This window comes from Macaca nemestrina, chromosome 10 (genome assembly GCF_043159975.1).
Source record: "Macaca nemestrina isolate mMacNem1 chromosome 10, mMacNem.hap1, whole genome shotgun sequence".
Taxonomy (NCBI): Eukaryota; Metazoa; Chordata; class Mammalia; order Primates; family Cercopithecidae; genus Macaca; species Macaca nemestrina.
The window spans coordinates 9,849,389-9,868,331 of record NC_092134.1 but is presented as its reverse complement, the minus strand read 5'-3'; the positions used below and the strand labels follow the sequence as shown (position 1 = coordinate 9,868,331).

General features: G+C 43.0%; 1 protein-coding gene across 10 annotated transcripts in view; it reads right to left on the bottom strand.

Moving 5' to 3' along the window:
• The window catches only part of LOC105494150 (M-phase phosphoprotein 9), an 86,274-nt gene that overhangs the window by 41,839 nt on the left and 25,492 nt on the right, over positions 1–18,943 (bottom strand). For 9 of the 10 annotated variants that reach the window (XM_011762309.2, XM_071070868.1, XM_011762329.2 and 6 more), the window contains 6 exons: positions 16,934–17,040; positions 11,301–11,426; positions 10,674–11,134; positions 10,213–10,368; positions 6,749–6,836; positions 3,212–3,427 (listed from right to left, as the gene is read on the bottom strand). In XM_011762309.2, coding sequence (XP_011760611.2) covers positions 3,212–3,427; positions 6,749–6,836; positions 10,213–10,368; positions 10,674–11,134; positions 11,301–11,426; positions 16,934–17,040 — 1,154 coding nt within the window. The remainder of the gene's footprint in view (positions 1–3,211; positions 3,428–6,748; positions 6,837–10,212; positions 10,369–10,673; positions 11,135–11,300; positions 11,427–16,933; positions 17,041–18,943) is intronic. The other variant, XM_011762339.3, reaches the window with a different exon arrangement.

The following is an 18,943-nucleotide window of genomic DNA, read 5'->3' as shown; positions in this document are numbered from 1 at the left end:
TGGTCTCAAACTCCTGACCTCAGGTGATCTGCCCGCCTCAGCCACCCAAAGTGCTGGGATCATAGGTGTGAGCCATCACACTCGGCCTAGTAGCAGATCTTAAGGTCTGAATACCATTTTCCATGAAAAAGAACCACAACTCAACAGAAAAAATGACTGATTCTAGGCTGGGGCTTTGAAAAGTACAAGATGAGCCTGGAACACAGTGCTGTGCCAGGAAATATGGACATGCTCAAAGAATGACAAAAGCATGTCAAAAAGATACGGGACCAGCCTGATGTGTGTCCCACTGGCCAAACTTGGGACACCATGAGTATCAAAATAATCGTGGTAAAGAACTGTAATTCACTGAGTAAAATAAGAATCCATCAATCTTATTTACTGATATAACAAAGTAAAGGACATGCGCTTTAGTAGTAGGATCCTAGCTACTCAGGAGGCTAAGGCAGAAGGATTGTTTACTCCAGCCTGGACTACAAAGCAAGGACTTGTCTCTAAAGGCAAATAATAGATAAGTCAAGGAAAGAGGGAAGCTCCTTTCAGTCAAATGCGGAAGGAATACAAAATTAGAAAAAAAACACCACAGTATGTGCTTCTTTGAGGCGAGACTCCTCAATGGAAGCTAAAACTAGGAGGTAAAAGCTTGATGAGAAAAAGGCTGGGTGCAGTGGCACATGCCTGTAATCCCTGCACTTTGAGAGGCTGAGGCGGGAGGAACGCGTGAGCCCACGAGTTTGAGACCAGCCTGAGCAACATGGCAAAACCCTGTCTCTACCAATGATACAAAAATTAGCCAAGTATGGTGGTGTGCACCTGTAATCCCAGGTACTCAGGAGGCTGAGGCAGGGGCATCACTTGAACCTGGGAGGCACAAGTTGCAGTGAGTCGAGATCATGCCATTGTACTCCAGCCTGGGCAACCAGGCAAGACTCCATCTCAAAAAAAAAAAAAAAAAAGTTAAATAATTGTCCAGGCATAGTGGCATGTGCCTGTGGTCCTAGCAACTTGGGAAGCCAAGGTGGAAGAATCACCTGAGCCCAGGGAGGTTGAGGCTTCAGTGAGCTGTGATCGCACCACTGCACTCCAGCCTGGGCAACAGAGTGAGACCCTGTCTCAAAAAAAAAAAAAAAAAGAAAGAAAAGAAAAGGAAGGGAAACGTAATATGTAATTACAGTATGCTACCACAGCTTAACTGTGAACAATATTTATACAGATGTAATAAATGATATATAATTTCCACTTTAAGACACCATTGATTATAAATCGCACCATTATTTTACAAATTACTAAAAGAAAAAAATACTGCTTCACGCCTATAATCTCAGCACTTTGGGAGGCCGAGGCGGGCAAATCAAGAGGTCAAGAGATCGAGACCAGCCTGGCCAGCATGGTGAAACCATGTCTCTACTGAAATACAAAAATTAGCTGGTGGCGTGCGCCTGTAGTCCCAGCTACTCAGGGGGTTGAGGGAGAATTGCTTGAACCTGGGAGGCAGAAGTTGCAGTGAGCCAAAATCATGCCACTGCACTCCAGCCTGGGCGACAGAGAGGGATTCTATCTCAAAAAAAAAATATATACACACACACACACACACACACACACACACACACACACACGTATATATATACACACACACACACAAACACACATACATGAATCACATGGGAAGGAGCAGAAGTGTCTGTGTTGCAGCAAATGGTGTAAGAAAGCCACACTGTGACCCTGCAGAGGAGAAAGTCAGTGTGTCTGAAACTGATGGAAAAAAATGAGAGAGTACTATAAGAATATTATTTGTAAACATGGAGGAAAATGCTAGAAGAAATAGCTAAAAGAGCTGAAAGTAACAGCCTCTAGGGTAGGATACTAAGAGGTAAGTAGGGAAGACTGCTGTTTTTCATGAGATGCAAATCTAAAGCAATTAGATAGAAAACTTCAACAGCCTAAATACTTCCAGATTACTTATGTATCATAATATCCTGAAAAGGGACGTTAAGAAAAATTTAGAAGCCAGGTGCAGTGGCACACACCTGTAGACCCAGCTACTCAGAAGGCTGAGAGGAGACTGCTTGAGCCCAGGGGCTTGAGGCCAGCCTGGACAACATGGCGAGACCCTGTCTCTAAGAACAAAAAGAAAGAAAAATTTACAAAAAAATAAGCAACCTGAAACCTAATCTAGTTTCACTGTTATACAAATCCAAATTTTAAGTGAAATTATACCAAAGTGAAAAAATATAATCAAACCTGCTCTAAATCTGGTTCATAGCATTTTATCCTGCCAGACACACAGATGTTAAGATAGCTTGAAAGTTGACCTGATGCAGACACAGGCTTTTTTTTTTTTTTTAAGTCGACCTGCTAGAAACAGAAAAGATCTGGGAGTGATGCCATCGTTCTAAGTATCTGACTTCTTGCTGCAAGGCAAGACCCAATTGGCTCCATTAGGAAGGTACATATTCACAGTTGCTGCAAAGTTATGTAAAACTAAAATAAAGGCCAGGTGCGGTGGCTCATGCCTATAATCCCAGCACTTTTGGAGGCCGAGGCAGGTGAATCACCTGAGGTCAGGAGTTCGAGACCAGCCTGGCCAACATGGGGAAACCCCAACTCTACTAACAATACAAAAATTATCTGGGCGCAGTGGTAGGCACCTGTAATTCTAGCTACTTGGGAAGCTGAGGTGAGAGGATCACTTGAGCCCAGAAGGTCAAAGCTGCAGTGAGTTGAGCTTGTGCCACTGCACTCCAGCCTGGGTGTCAGAGTGAGACTCTGTTTCAAAATAAATCAATAAATAATAAAATAAGCCTAGAAAGTCATAATCACTTGTAAGAGTATAATACCTAAATTACTTTTAGCCGGCCGGGCGCGGTGGCTCAAGCCTGTAATCCCAGCACTTTGGGAGGCCGAGGCGGGTGGATCACGAGGTCAGGAGATCGAGACTATCCTGGCTAACATGGTGAAACCCCGTCTCTACTAAAAATACAAAAAACTAGCCGGGCGTGGTGGCAGGCGCCTGTAGTCTCAGCTACTTGGGAGGCTGAGGCGGGAGAATGGCGTGAACCCGGGAGGCGGAGCTTGCAGTGAGCCGAGATCACGCCACTGCACTCCAGCCTGGGAGACACAGCGAGACTCCGTCTCAAAAAAAAAAAAAAAAAAAAAAAAAAAATTACTTTTAGCCAATCACATCATTAAGTTACTATTATTCATTACTTACATCTTGAAACATTTTGTTCTCTTGTTTTAGTTCAGCTTCTTTATCATCTGAGAGTTTGTAAGCATTCTCAAATGCTTCTTCTAAATCTTGCAGTCTAGATTTTAGTCGAATGATGGTATTGTCTTTTTCTTTACTGCTTGTTCTCATTTCCTCAATTCGTTCCTGCAAAAGTTTGGAAGCACTGCTGGCTGCACTGAAGCGTTCTCTCAAATCATTCTACAAAACAAAGACAAACATTTTTTTTTCTTTTTTTGAGATGGGAGTCTCGCTCTGTTGCCCAAACTGGAGTACAATGGCGCAATCTTGGCCTACTGCAACCTCCCCCTCCTGGGTTCAAACAATTCTCCTGCCTCAGTCTCCCGAGAGCTGGGATTACAGGTGCCCACCACCACTCCTGGCTAATTTTTTGTATTTTTGGTAGAGACAGGGTTTCACTATGTTGGCCAGGCTGGTCTCAAAAGCCTGACCTCAAGTAATCTACAGGTCTCAGCCTCCCAAAGTGCTGGGATTACAGGCATGAGCTACCATGCCCAGCCCAAAATTTATGAAAAAATAGATGCCTCAATAAGAGCTAATAAATTATGGGCATTAAAAAATGAACAAAACATAGAAATAGAAATAAATACATCTATTTTGTTGTATTCTGAGATGGAGAGTCCAGAAAGAATAGTTCTACTGGAATACCAGCCCCTGACATTATCATACGGTATACAGGAAACTACCATCTATGGCACTTTGATTCTAGGACTCACCTAATAGCTCCTACAGTTCACTTTAATAAGGAAAAAATAACCACTGCTATTAGGGAAATTATTTTGAAAGCATAGCTGGACTTTGTTGCCCAACATCAACATTTAGGGAGGAGAAAAACATTTCATACCCTCTCACTATGAAAATACAGGAAATTCAAAACCCATCTGATATGTTAATATTCATTCAACAATCATTTCCGGAATACCCACTAGGTGCCAGGCACTAGGTTGCTAGAAATGTTAAGATTAACAAAAAAGACAATAGTCCCTAATATCATGAAGCTTCGGAGGAGAGGAACTAAAAAAGCAAACAGGCCAGGCACTGTGGCTCACAGCGGAAATCCCAGCACTTTGGGAGGACTGCTAGAGCCCAGGAATTTAAGACCAGCCTGGGCCACATAGCCTGTCTTGACAAAAAATTTTAAAAATCAGTCGGGTGTGGTGGTGCGTGCCTATAGTCCCAACTACTCAGGAGGCTGAGGTGGAAGGATCACTTGAGCCCGAGAGGTTGAGACTCAAGTGGAGCCATGATGGCTCCACAGCACTCTAGCCTGGGCGACGAAGTGAGAGCCTGTCTCCAAAAAAACAGGCAAAGATAAAAACAACATATAAAACAAAATAGGCTGGGTGCCTGTAACCCCAGCACTTGGGAAGGCTGAAGCGGGCAGATCACCTGAGGTCAGGAGTTCGAGACCAGCCTGGCCAAAATAGCGAAAACCTGTCTCTACTAAAAATACAAAAATTAGCTGGGCTTGGTGGCAGGCATCTGTAATCCCAGCTATTCAGGAGGCTGAGGCAGGAGAATCCCTTGAACCAGGGAGGCGGAGGTTGCAGTGAGCCAAGATCACACCATTGCACTCCAGCCTGGGCAACAAGGGCGAGACTCTGTCTCAACAGAAAACCAAAACAGACGTTTTCCACCAAAATTTTGTTCATAAGGTTATATGTATCTCATACATATATACACTACTCTGTGATAGCTATTATGCATTTCATCTTCTAATAGATATTAAAAATAAAACTTGTAAACAGACTTTGAGAAACTTTTGACCCTTAAAAAGACTGCCTTACACAAAGGTAATACACAAAGATTGCCTTACAAAAGCGAATAACAAAGGTCTTTGTTCAGAAAGAAAAAAAGTTATGTGTAAAAAAATAAAACTTGGTAATGCGTGGGGGTAAAAAGTAATTTTAGCATAAAAAGTTTATGCACTTCTAGTTATATACCCAAGTAAACTAAAAACTTATGTGGCACATAAAATCTTGTAGACAAACACTCATAGCAATATAATTTAAATAGCAAGAAAGTATATAATCTAAACATTACCTGATGAATGTAAACAAAAATGGGGTATTATTCACAGAATGAAACATATTCAGCCATAAAAAGGAATGAATACTGATATGTTACAACATGGATGAACCTTGAAAATATTATACTAAGTGAAGAAGTCAGACACGAAAGGTCAGTCTAGGATTTCATTTATATCAATGTTCAGAAAAGGCAAATGCACAGAGAAAGAAAACTGAGTAGTGGTTGCCCAGGTGTGGAAGGACAGAATGAGGGGGGGTGACGGCTAAGGGGTGGGGATTTTTTTTTTTTTTTGAGGAAAATGTCCTAAAATTGATTATGGTGGATGCCCAACTCTAAATATACTAAAATTCGTGGAATTGTATACTTTAAAAGGGTAAGTTTTATGGTATGCAAATTATATCGCAAAAAATTTAAAAAACAATTTTTGAGACAGGGTCGTGCTCTCTTGCCCAGGCTACAGTGCTGTGGCACAGTCATGGTCACTGCAGCCTCAACTTCCTGGGATTAAGTCATCCTCCTGCCTCAGTCTCCCAAGTAGCTGGGACGACAGCTGTGCACCACCACGCCCGGCTAATTTGTAGAGACAGAGGTCTCTGTATGTTACCCAGGCTGGTCTCGAACTCCTGGGCTCAAGCAATCCTCTTACCTCAGTCTCCCAAAGTGCTAGGATTACTAACATGAGCCACCACACCTGGCCAAAGGTAAGTTTTAAAAGGGTAAAGTTTAGGCCAGGTGCAGTGGCTCACACCTATAATCCCAGCACTTTGGGAGGCCGAGGCGGGTGGATCACAAGGTCAGGTGTTAGAGACCAGCCTGACTCACATGGCGAAACCCCATCTCTACTAAAAATACAAAAATTAGCCCGGCGCAGTGGCATGCATCTGTAGTCCCAGCTACTAGGGACACTGAGGCAGGAGAATCACTTGAAACTGGGAGGCAAAGGTTGCAGTGAGCCAAAATCGCACAACTGCACTCCAGTCTGGGTGACAGAGTGAGACTCCGTCTCAAAAAAAAAAAAAAAAAAAAAAAGGCACGGTGGCTCACGCCCGTAATCCCAGCACTTGGGAAGCCGAGGCAGGAGGATCACAAGGTCAGGAGATCGAGACCATCCTGGCTAACACAGTGAAACCCCATCTCTACTAAAAAATACAAAAAATTAGCCGGGCGTGGTGGCAGACTCCTGCAGTCCCAGCTACTTAGGACGCTAAGGCAATTGAGAATGGCGTGAACCTGGGAGGTGGAGCTTGCAGTGAGCCAAGATTGCACCACTGCACTCCAGCCTGGACGACAGAGTGAGACTCCGTCTCAAAAAAAAAAAAAAGGTAAAGTTTATAGTATTATATGAAGCCAATAGCACTAAAAATATAAGCTTCATAAGCCTTCCTTAAAAAGACAAGAAACATAACTGATGTTATCATGAAATAATTCATTTGTCTTACCAGAACTCCCCACCAAAAAAAGAGTACTTACCACTTCAATTTCCAGTAAGTTATTCTTATTTTCAAGTGTTCTCACGCGACTAGTAGCTTCATGCAAAGCACTATCTAATTGGCCACATCTAAAAACCATAAATTTAGTTTCAATTAGAAGATAAAATTATTACCTTTAAAATATTACATAAATCTAACCAATTATCTAATATATAACATAAGACAAATTCTCCAGTGTTAGCTAAGACTCAGGATGCCATTTTAGTAGAATATATCCAATGAATCTAATAATATAGTACGTAGAGAAAAGACTAAAATTGGCCAGGCACCGTGGCTCACACCTGTAATATCAACACTTTGGGAGGCTGAGGCAGGCAGATCACTTGAGGCCAGGAGTTCAAGATCAGCCTGACCAACATGGTGAAACCCCATCTCTACTAAAAATACAAAACATAGCTGGGCATTGTGGCACATGCCTGCAGTCTCAGCTACTCAGGAGGCTGAGGTGGGAGGGTGGCTTGAACCTGGGAGGCTGAGGTTGCAATGGGCTGAGATCACACCACTGCACTCCAGCCTGAGTGACAGAGTGAGAACCTGTCTCGAAAAAAAAAAAAAGCCTAAAATTATTTTTTAAAATATCAAAAAAAAGATGTACATAAAATAGCCTGGTTTAGTTATGAAAAAAATCTGTATCTACACGTATGCATTATGATTTCTGGAAAAATGCAAAAAATTAAATTTGGGATTTGGGACTAGAGGTTGGGGTAGGGAGATTTACTTTTTTTTTTTTTTTGGAGACAGGATCTCACTCTGTAACCCAGGCTCAAGTACAGTGGTACAATCACGGTTCACTACAGCCTCAACCTTCTGGGCTCAAGCAAGTCTCCTGCCTCAGCCTCTTGAATATGCACCACCACATATAGCTAACTTGATTTTTTGTAGAGATGGGATCTCACTTTGTTGCCCAGGCTGGTCTCAAACTCCTGGACTCAAGCGATCCAATTTACTTTTCATATGTCCTTCTGTACTATTTCAAATTTAGCATGAATATAACTATTCTTATAATTAACTTCCTTTGTAAAGTTAATTATCACAGACCCTCAAAATAACAAAATACATAGAATTCAGTTACCATTTTGACTCAGTGTTTAACACAGTATGAATAATAAAAGCTTTATTTATTTAGCACTGACTATACACCAGGTCTTTAAGCACGTTCCATTTATCCTCACAATTCTGTCCATTAAGATTATCATTGGTCCCAGCTGGGCGTGGTGGCTCACGCCTGTAATCCCAGCACTTTGGGAGGCCGGGGCGGGTGGATCACGAGGTCAGGAGATCGAGACCATCCTGGCTAACACGGTGAAACCCTGTCTCTACTAAAATACAAAAAATTAGCTGGGCATGGTGGTGGGCGCCTGTAGTCCCAGCTACTCGGGAGGCTGAGGCAGGAGAATGACGTGAACCTGGGAGGCGGAGCTTGCAGTAAGCCGAGATCACGCCACTGCACTCCAGCCTGGGCGACAAAGAGAGATTCCGTCTCAAAAAAAAAAAAAAAAGAAAGAAAAAACAGATTATCATTGGTCCCATTTTACAGTTGAGAAAACAAAAACAGTTCAGTTCCTCACTGAAAGTCACACAGGTTGTAAGCAGTCACACTGGGAGCGTAAGCTGGGCACTCGGAGTTCATGCTCCTAACCACTGTGCATTAATGCGGCTCAGACATGAAATACTGATAAGACTATTCTTTAAAAAAAAAAAAAATCACTCAAATAGTTAAGTGTGTTAATTGTATTTGACTTTTTTCAGTACTATGGATTCTAATGTGCCAGGGGATCACTGTCCCAAGTTCCACATCCGTGACATAGTAATCTGATATCACAGCTGGCTAATGGCTGCATTTGTAACACCAGGGAAATTCTCCAATTTGCAATTTTAAGTTTGAAAAACAATCAGTGTATATGCTGATAACAATGGTTTTTTTGTTGTTGTTGTTGTTTTGGGGGTTTTTTTTTGTTTTTTTTGAGACGGAGTCTGGCTCTGTCGCCCAGGCTGGAGTGCAGTGGCCGGATCTCAGCTCACTGCAAGCTCCGCCTCCTGGGTTCAAACGATTCTCCTGCCTCAGTCTCCTGAGTATCTGGGATTACAGGTGAGCACCACCACATCCAGCTACTTTTTGTATATTCAGTAGAGACAGGGTTTCAATATGTTGTCTAGGCTGGTCTTGAACTCCTGACCTCAAGCGATCTGCCTGCCTCTGCCTCCCAAAGTGCTGGGATTACAGGTGTGAGCCACCACACTCAGCCTCATCTTTGCCTTCTAAACAAAAACAATAACAAAAAACCCAACTTCCATAACCTGCTATCTACTGTTTTTGTCCTAAAAAACCTAAACCTGTCTCTTTTCTTTTGGTTTGGCTCTTTTTCAAATTACTTTTTCCTACCATCGTACCCCCACACCACCAAATGCAAAATGAAAGCCATAGAAACATTCAAGAATAAGACAGCCATGTTAACTGCCAGCAACCAAAACTACTTACAGTATAAAGGCTAGTTTTCCCATAACTTTGAAAGTTAAACTGTTAACCAGATGGAAGATGTTAGTTCCCTCCTAAGCTCTTTGAAGTGAGCTTTGTCTTTTCTCCTTAGAGAACTCCTTGCTATCAGTTAGACCTGCATCAATTTTCAATCTATTTAAGTCCTGTTTATTTATTTAGAGACAGGGTGTTGCTCTGTCACCCAGGCTGGAGTGCAGTGGCACAACCTCAGTTCACCGCAGCCTCGACCTCCTGAGCTCAAGCAATCTTCTCACCTCAGCCTCCCCAGTAAGTGAGACCACGGGTACACGCCATCATGCCCAGCTAATGTTTTAATTTTTTGTAGAGACAGGGTTCCATTATGTTGCCCCGGTTGGTCTTGAACTCCTGAGCTCAAGACATCTGCCTGCCTCTGCCTCCCAAAGTGCTGGGTTACAGACATGAGCCACCATGCCTGACCAAGTCCCGTTTAACTGTAAAGTATGTTGCAAGGACTCTATTACTAATACTAGTGAAAGCATCAAATTTTCTAAGTGATTCTAATGTAAGTGTGAAGCTATCCTGAATATAAGGTCATTCTCCCCTGTATTTCTTTGTGGGTTTTTTTGGAATGGGAACTACAGTATTTTAATGGGCCTATTAAAAAGGTTGAGAATTGCCACAGGACATAAGCCATAGACTTATTAGGAAGTCCATAGTACTATTCCTCCCATCAATGACATTACTCTGCATATACAAAATTCACTAAACTATTTCAGTATTTTGCCCACGTGAAACAAATCGCTCCATGTCAGTTATTAGTGTATTATAAGAGGGGGGTTCATAGCTTCAAAAATACTTAGGCAAACATGACTGTTAAAATTTCAAATCCAAAGTATATGTTTTCAATGTGTTTTCTCACATTATACTTCTGTGAAAATAACACATCCAAGGTGGAGAAAACTTCACAGCTAAATTATAAATTTTACCTGTCCACAAGAATTTGATTGGTTATCTTCCAATCTTCAACTGCAGAGATTTCTTTTGCCTCCAGCTTCTGTTTCAAACTATTTATTTCTGATTCATAATAAGCTCGAAGATCCGCAATGTGTCGAGCATGCTTTTCCTTCAGGTTCTGCCTAATCCTTATTCGTTGAGAATAAAAAATATATATTAGGAAAGCTATCCTCAGTCTCCATCCCACAAGAAGAAACCAAGAACACAATGATTCTCATGGGCAAAAATATAGCATATTTCCTTTGCATACTACAAAATATATAGATTAATACACAAAAAGTTGACAATCGAGTGAAAGAGTTTTTATATGCTCCATCTTAAAAATGCTAAATCTCTAAGAATTTATGCAATACTGAAGTTCAATAAAGATCATTTTCAATCAGACATCACAGAAAATCTATTAACATTACAAGCCATTCACTGAAATACATACTTAGACAATATCACAGGATCTTCCAAGGAAGTCAATGAAATGCATTCTGGGACACTGTTGGCTGTACCTGGAAGCTGGGACTGACTGACTGAGGCCGAAGCGACCATGACAGTGTTTTCTTCATCTACAGTGTTGACCGAGATATCATTACTAGTAATGGTATATACTGACGGAAACGTGGAACTGGTCCTACTTTCGTTTTGGAATGTCTGATTTTTCCAAGAGTCCACCGGAGAAGCTTTTGTGTGTGAGGGATATTTTGGAAATCCAGGTAACTGAGAAGTGACATTACTTGCTTGTGAAAATGAGTCTATGTCAGAGGGACTAGACATACTAGGCTCTAGAACAGAGTCCGGGGAAAAGGATATTCTGTCATCAAGGGCATTCGGAAGGCCATGCGGTTGAATCCCTGAAATCTGCTGCTTTGGCTTCATGTGTAACGTAGGATCTAGAGTCAGAACCTAGAAACAAGACAACAAGGAAGTCTTACCCTCAGAACTCAGCTTTGTTTTGCTTGTTTTCAAGTGAGTAGGCTTTAGATCTCCTAGGGAAAATGAAGCTTGAGGTAAAAGTTAAGAGTCAGGAAGCATTGTTCATGTTCGCTCGGCAGAATGTGGACAACTTTACCTCTGGTGGATGATTTGGGTTGGAAGCAGAAGTGAGATTCCTCTCAGGTAACTGCTTGTTTTCCCTTTGTTTTTTATAATAAATATCCTTCAGTGACGGTAGCTTCATCTCATTACTAGTATTAGACTTAAAGATATGAAACAAAATTAAATGGTGTTATCAATAATGAAACAAATTAATGATATCAAAATAAGCACCATAAAAAGATTTTTGAAAGACTTTAAGCAAATTGAAAATGGAGACTGTCAGATTTGTAATACAAGCTTGGAAGTCATTATCTAGTATGATGAGTCTACCTCCAAATGGAAAGATGTTTGGATCTCCTAACTATTTAAGACACTAAGGGGATAATGTGAATGTTAATTATTTAGCAGCTTATGAATACTTCCAAATAATGAAATTCTTAGTAGTTCTCCCACTCAAAATAAGAACCAATTTTTTTAGTTTCTTTGACACAGCGTCTCACCCTGTTGCCCAGGCTGGAGTGCAGTGGTGTGATCACGGTTCACTGCAGCCTCAATCTCCCAGGCTAAGGTGATCTTCCTGCCTCAGCCTCCTAAGTTGCTGGGACTACACAAGTGCGCCACCACACCCAGCTAATTTTTGTATTTTTTTTGTAGAGACAGGGTCTTGCCATGTTGCCCAGGCTAGTCTCAAACTCCTGAGCTCAAGCAATTCTCCCACCTTAGCTTCCCAAAGTGCTGGGATTACAGGCATGGGCCACCACGCCTAGCCAACAACCAAGTTTTGAGGTAAGAAAATACTTCATAGGCTGGGCACGGTGGCTCATGCCTGTAAATCCCAGCACTTCAGAAGGCCAGGGCAGGCAATCACTTGAGGTGATCAGCCTAGCCAACATGGAGAAACCCCGTCTCTACTAAAAATACAAAATTAGCCAGGCAAGGTGGTGCATGACTGTAATCCCAGCTGCAAGGGAGGCCGAGGCAGGAGAATTGCTTGAACCTGGAAGGTGGAGGGTGCAGTGAGCCAAGATCACGCCATTGCACTCCAGCCTGGGCAACAAGAGCGAAACTCGGTCTCAAAAAAAAGAAGGCCAGGTGTGGTGGCTCATGCCTGTAATCCCAGCACTTTGGGAGGCCAAGGTGGGCAGATCACAAGGTCAAGAGATCGAGACCATCCTGGCTAACACGGTGAAACCCCATCTCTACTAAAAATACAAAACATTAGCTGGGCGTGGTGGTGAGTGCCTGTAGTCCCAGCTACTTGGGAGGCTGAGGCAGTGGAGTGGCGTGAACCTGGGAGGCGGAGCTTGCAGTGAGCCAAGATCGCGCCACTGCACTCCATCCAGCCTGGGCGACAGAGTGAGACTCCGTCTCAAAAAAAAAAAGAAAAGAAAAAAAGAAAAGAAAATACTTCATAATGAATAACAGAAGGATGAGAAAACTTTTGGCCAAATTAATTTCATATGCCTGAAGTAAAATGCACCAAGAGGTGGAGTTCCTTATCTATGTAGTTATAAGCATGTTTGTTTAAAGAGTTGGCCAACCAAAACTAGGTGTCACAAAGTGACCCAATGAAAATAAGTCCCCCCCATCACTTCTCAGCCTTTTGGCTAAGATCAAGTGAAAATAAGTCCCTTTATTCATTAGTAAAATAAGAAGATATGACCCTAGGCTAGACACGGTGGCTCATGCCTGTAATCCCAGCACTTTGGGAGGCTGAGGCAGGCAGATCGCCTGAGGTCGGGAGTTCGAGACCAGTCTGGCTGATATGGTGAAACCCTGTCTCTATTAAAAATACAAAAAATGGTTCGGAGTGGTGGCACAGGCCTGTAATCCCAGTGACACAGGAGACTGAAATGGGACGATCACTTGAACCCAGGAGGCAGAGGTTGCAGTGAGCCAGGATCATGCCACTGCACTCCTTCACTCTAGCCTGAATGACAGACCAAGACGCTATCTCAAAAAACAGAAGACAGGACCCTAATTTCGAAAAACTGAAATCAGGGCTTCACTACACTAAAAATGTTGCAGAGAGGTCTAGGCTCTAAACATTAAAACTTTGGGCTTAAATTATTTCAAGGTGGGATATATTATAGGGTGTGAGAGGAGAACCAATTAACCCTGGGCCTCAAATTTAAACTGTGAACATTGTCGCAAATGAGATTACAGATTCAACAATAGATACACTGAAAACACTGAAAGAATACATTAATCATGTAGCTTTAAATGTATGTCCCATTTCTAGACCCTACATAGGCTGCAGAGCACCACGAATATATATTTTTAAAACCTTATAACTACCTTGTGAGTGTGTGCATTAAAGGCATTAATTTGTTAAATCTAAACCTTTAAAATATACTGTGGTGGCTCACACCTGTAATCCCAGCACTTTGGGAGGCCAAGGCAGGTGGATCACTTGAGGTCAGAAGTTTGACACCAGCCTGGCAAATATGGTGAAACCCCATCTCTACTAAAAACACAAAAATTAGCCGGGCGTGGCGGCGCGTGCCTGTAATCCCGGCTACTTGGGAGGCTGAAGCAAGAGAATCGCTTGAACCCAGGAGGCAGAGGATGCAATGAGCCGAGATCGCACCACTGCATTCCAGCCTATGAAACAGAGCGAGACTCTGCCTCAAAAAAGTACCACAATTCCCATAATCCTGCTGTAGAATTCATTCCTTACATGCCAACAACCTAAAGAAGCCTTTTCAAGACCTGAAGCCTGTGAAAAGTAGCATTACTCTGGCTATGGCCACAGCCTGGTGGCCTGGGGGAATAGTTGGGGTTATTCTATTTAAAGCTCATGGGAATAGAAAAGTACTACTTTTCACCACTTTTATGTTCTTGTCACATTAACATCTCTAAAGTAGGGATGACTCTTGTAATTAATGGCATCTTATAATTGCTTTGGGCCAAGTTGTGGTTGTGATAGACTGTCATTCCCTGCTTATGAGCTCAAAATTGGCCAAATAGGTAACAGCAGCTTGGAAGACAAACCGACACACTACAATGAAGCTCCTGAGGACCAATATTTAAGAGAAGGGTGAATCAGACACGTTTAGCAACATATTCCACATGGGAGTCCAAAGCAGGCTAGTTCTACATGCTACTAAGCCAGGTAAAAAGCAGAAAGGCCTTTCCATTCTTTTTAAAGAAATGCAGAATCACTGATGCTCTTGTCCCAGCACTTTGGGAGGCTGAGGCAGGAGGATTGCTTGAGTCCAGGAGTTCAAGAGACCAGCCTGGGCAACATAGAGAGACTTTGCCTCTACTAAAAAAAAAAAAACAAAAAAATGAGCCAGGTGTGGTTACACGTGACTGTAGTATCAGCTACGCAGGAGACTGAGGCAAGAGGATCGCCTGAGCCCAGGAGGTTGAGTCTGCAGTGATTTATGATCAAGTTGCTATACTCCAGCCTGGGCAACAGCGTGAGACCATGAAGAAAGAGAGAAAGAGAAGAGAAGAGATAACCCTCTGAGAAGGAAAGAATTTTAGCCACTTTTATTTCACTTATGTCTTCCTTTTTAAAGTATGCATAAGAGTTATATAATAAGCCATGCACAGTGGCTCACACCTGTAATCCCGGCACTTTGGGAGGCTGACGCAGGTGAGTCACAAGGTCAGGAGATCGAGACCATCTTGGCCAACATGATGGAACCTTGTCTCTACTAAAAACAGAAAAAAATTAGCTGGGCATGGCAGCACATGCCTGTAGTCCCAGCTACTTAGGAGGCTAAGGCAGGAAAATCGCTTGAACCCAGGAGGTGGAGGTTGCAGTGACCCGAGATCACACCATTGCACTCCAGCCTGGCGACAGAGCAAGACTCCGTCTCAAAAAAAAAAAAAAAGTTATATAATAGGCCAGGGGCACAGTGACTCACAGCTATAATCCCAGCCCTTTGGGAGACCAAGGCTGGGGAATCACTTGAGCCTAGGAGTTTGAGACCAGCCTAGGCAACACAGCAAAAATCCCATCTCTATTAAAAAAAAAAAAAAAAAAAAAAGTTACTGATACATAATAAAATCTATGTTTAAGTCTAAAGACTCTTTCCATAAGAACAAAATATAAATTCTAAAGTGGTAAAAAAAAAAAAAAAAAAAAAAAAAAGCATTGTATCAGTCTAATTTATAAATGTTCCTTGGTAGAACATGAAATGGGAAATGTTGAAGCTGACAATACTGTACAGTCAATAAAATGCAGGATCCACTTACTGATGTTCAAGATCAAGTTAACACTGTGAATGAACCCTGCAACTGCAAAGCCTACTAAGCCTGCCTTGCCCCCTATAATCTTACTTCCCTCATACTTCATTTCTCTGTGTTGACCTGTGTCTTTTTGTTCCTTTCATGCAGTATAGAACTGTCCTTTCAGACAGTTAGTTTCTGTCACTGAGACTCTGATGCGTACAAGTACATTGCCCCATCTGTCTCTCTGTACATGTCATACATTTTTATGTCTCTTGGTTAGTTTAATAGTATCTCTCCTTTTCCCCAGCTACTCCTTCATTACCTGATCAAAATACAGGAGGCCGGGTGCAGTAGCTCACGCCTGTAATCCCAGCACTTTGGGAGGCCAAGGCGGGCAGATCACCTGAGGTCAGGAGTTTTGAGAGCAGCCTGGCCAACATGGTGAAACCCCGTCTCTATACAAATACAAAACTCAGCTGGGCATAATGACAGGTGCCTGTAATCCCAGCTACTCAGGAGGTTGAGGCGGGAGAATCGCTTGAACCCGGGAGGCGGAGGTTGCAGTGAGCAGAGATCACACCACTACACTCCAGCCTGGGCGACAGAGCAAGACTCCATCTCAAAGAAAAAAAAAAGAAAAACTACAAAGGTGAAATATGTACATATGAAATTTTTAATTCCACTTTTTTCTGTTGTTGTTTTTGCTGAGACAGAGTCTCGCTCTGTCACCCAGGCTAGAGTGCAGTGGCACCACCTTGGCTCACTGCAATCTCCACCTCCTGGGTTCAAGTGATTCTCCTGCCTCAGCCACCTGAGTAGCTGGGATTACAAGTACATGCCACCATGTCCAGCTAATTTTTGTATTTTTAGTAGAGATGAGGTTTCACCATGTTGACCAGGCTGGTCTTGAACTCCCAACCTCAGGTGATCCGCCCGCCTTGGCTTACCAAAGTGCTGGGATTACAGGTTTCAGTCATGGCACCAAGCCTTCAATTCCACTTTTAAGAAGCATTGCTAAGATTACATAAGGAAAAAATGACAGACTGAATTTGAAAACAAGTGAGTATGATTCTAAAGCCCACACTTTTTCCAGTATTTTAGAAGTTGAAAAATAAAATTTATACTTGAGTACTTGGCAACAATTATAAAACACAAACACACACAATTTTTTCTTTCTTTGAGATGGAGTTTTACTCTCGTTGTCCAAGCTGGAGTGCAATGGCACAATCTCAGTTCACTACAACCTCCGCCTCCCAGGTTCAAGTGATTCTCCTGCCTCAGCCTCCCAAGTAGCTGGGATTAACAGGCGCGTGCCACCACATCTGGCTAATTTTTTTGTATTTTTAGAACAAACAAGGTTTCACCATGTTAGCCAGGCTGGTCTTGAACTCCTGACCTCAGATGATCTGCCCACCTCAGCCTCCCAAAGCGCTGGGATTAAGGCGTGAGCCACAGCGCCCAGCCCACAGGTTTTTAAATTACCTGGTTTGGTGACACATCTGTGGAAGACAATGATACGAACGTCTTCTCTAAAGTTTCAGGCAAAGAGTGGTGTGTATCCTTTTCCTCTAGTTTCCAGTAAGTCAATCCTGATGTGCACAAATACACAGAATAGAAAAGAGTGAGGAAAAAACAAAAATGCTTTCTAGAATAACATTTCTATCCAAAGGAAATTAAATATGGGAAGAAACTAATTTTGAGTTAAAGTAATTTGAATCTTGATGGAAAAAAAGTTATCTAAATTCTGTATTATGTAAGAGTCCTAACTGGATGCGAATGTTTAAAACTGAAATATAAAAAGTCAAGGTCAGGCACGATGGCTTAAGCCTGTAATCCCAGCACTTTGGGAGGCCGAGATGGGCGAATCACTAGGTCAGGAGATCGAGACCATCCTGGCTAACACAGTGAAACCCCATCTCTACTAAAATATACAAAAAACTAGCCGGGCGAGGTGGCGGGCGCTTATAGTCCCAGCTACTCGGGAGGCTGAGGCAGGAGAATGGCGTAAACCCCAGGAGGCGGAGCTTGCAGTGAGCTGAGATCCGGCCACTGCACTCCAGCCTGGGCGACAGAGCCAGACTCCATCTCAAAAAAAAAAAAAAAAAGTCAAGATGAGCTGGTACAATTTAAAATATATATTTTTGGCCAGGCGCAGTAGCTCACACCTGTAATCCCAGCACTTTGGGAAGCTGAGGCAGGAGGATTACCTAACGTCAGGAGTTTGAGACCAGCCTGGCCAACATGCTGAAACCCCGTCTCTACTAAAAATCCAAAAATCAGCCAGGTGTGGTGGCACACACTGTAATCCCAGCTACTTGGGAGGCTGAGGCATGACAATCGCTTGAACCCAGGAGACAGAGGTTGTAATGAGCTGAGAAAGTGCCACTGTACTCCAGCCTGAGTGACAGAGTGAGACCCTGTCTCAAAAAAAAATTGGCCGGGCGCGGTGGCTCAAGCCTGTAATCCCAGCACTTTGGGAGGCCGAGACGGGCGGATCACAAGGTCAGGAGATCGAGACCATCCTGGCTAACATGGTGAAACCCCGTCTCTACTAAAAAATACAAAAAACTAGCCGGGCGAGGTGGCGGGCGCCTGTAGTCCCAGCTACTCGGGAGGCTGAGGCAGGAGAATGGCGTAAACCCGGGAGGCGGAGCTTGCAGTGAGTTGAGATCTGGCCACTGCACCCCAGCCTGGGCGACAAAGCGAGACTCTGTCTCAACAACAACAACAACAAAAAATTAAAATAATAAAATATATTTTTTTATTTTTTATTTGAGAAAGGGTCTCACTCTGTCACCCAGGTTGGAGTGCAGTGGTGCCATCTCAGTCTACTGTGGTCTCTTTTTTCGAGACAGAGTCTTGATCTGTTGCCCAAGATGGAATGGAGTGATCTCGGCTTATTGCAACCTCCGCCTCCCGAGTTCAAGCGATTCTCCTGCCTCAGCCTCCTGAGCAGTTGGAATTACAGGTGTGCTGCGCCACCACAACCAGCTAATTTTTGGTTTGTTTTTTCTTTTTCTTTCTTTTTTTTTTTTTTTTTTTTTTTGAGACAGTCTCCCTCTGTTGCCCAGGCTGGAGTACAATGGTGCGAGCTCGGCTCACTACAACCTCCGCCCTCCCAGGTTCAAGTGATTCTCCTGCCTCAACCTCCTGAGTAGCTGAGGTTACAGGCATGCACCACCACACCCAGCTAATTTTTGTATTTTTAGCAGAGACAAGGTTTTGCCATTTTGGCCAGACTGGTCTTAAACTCCTGACTCAAGTGATCTGCCCACCTAGGCCTCCCAAAGTGCTGGGATAACAGGTGTGAGCCACCATGCCCAGACTAATTTTTGTATTTTTAGTAGAGATGGGGCTTCACCATATTGGCCAGGCTGGTCTCGAACTCCTGATCTCAACTGATTCTCCTGCCTCAACCTCCCAAAGTGCTGGGATTATAGCCATGGGCCACTGCTCCCAGTCCAGCTCACTGGAGTCTCAACCTTCCAGGTT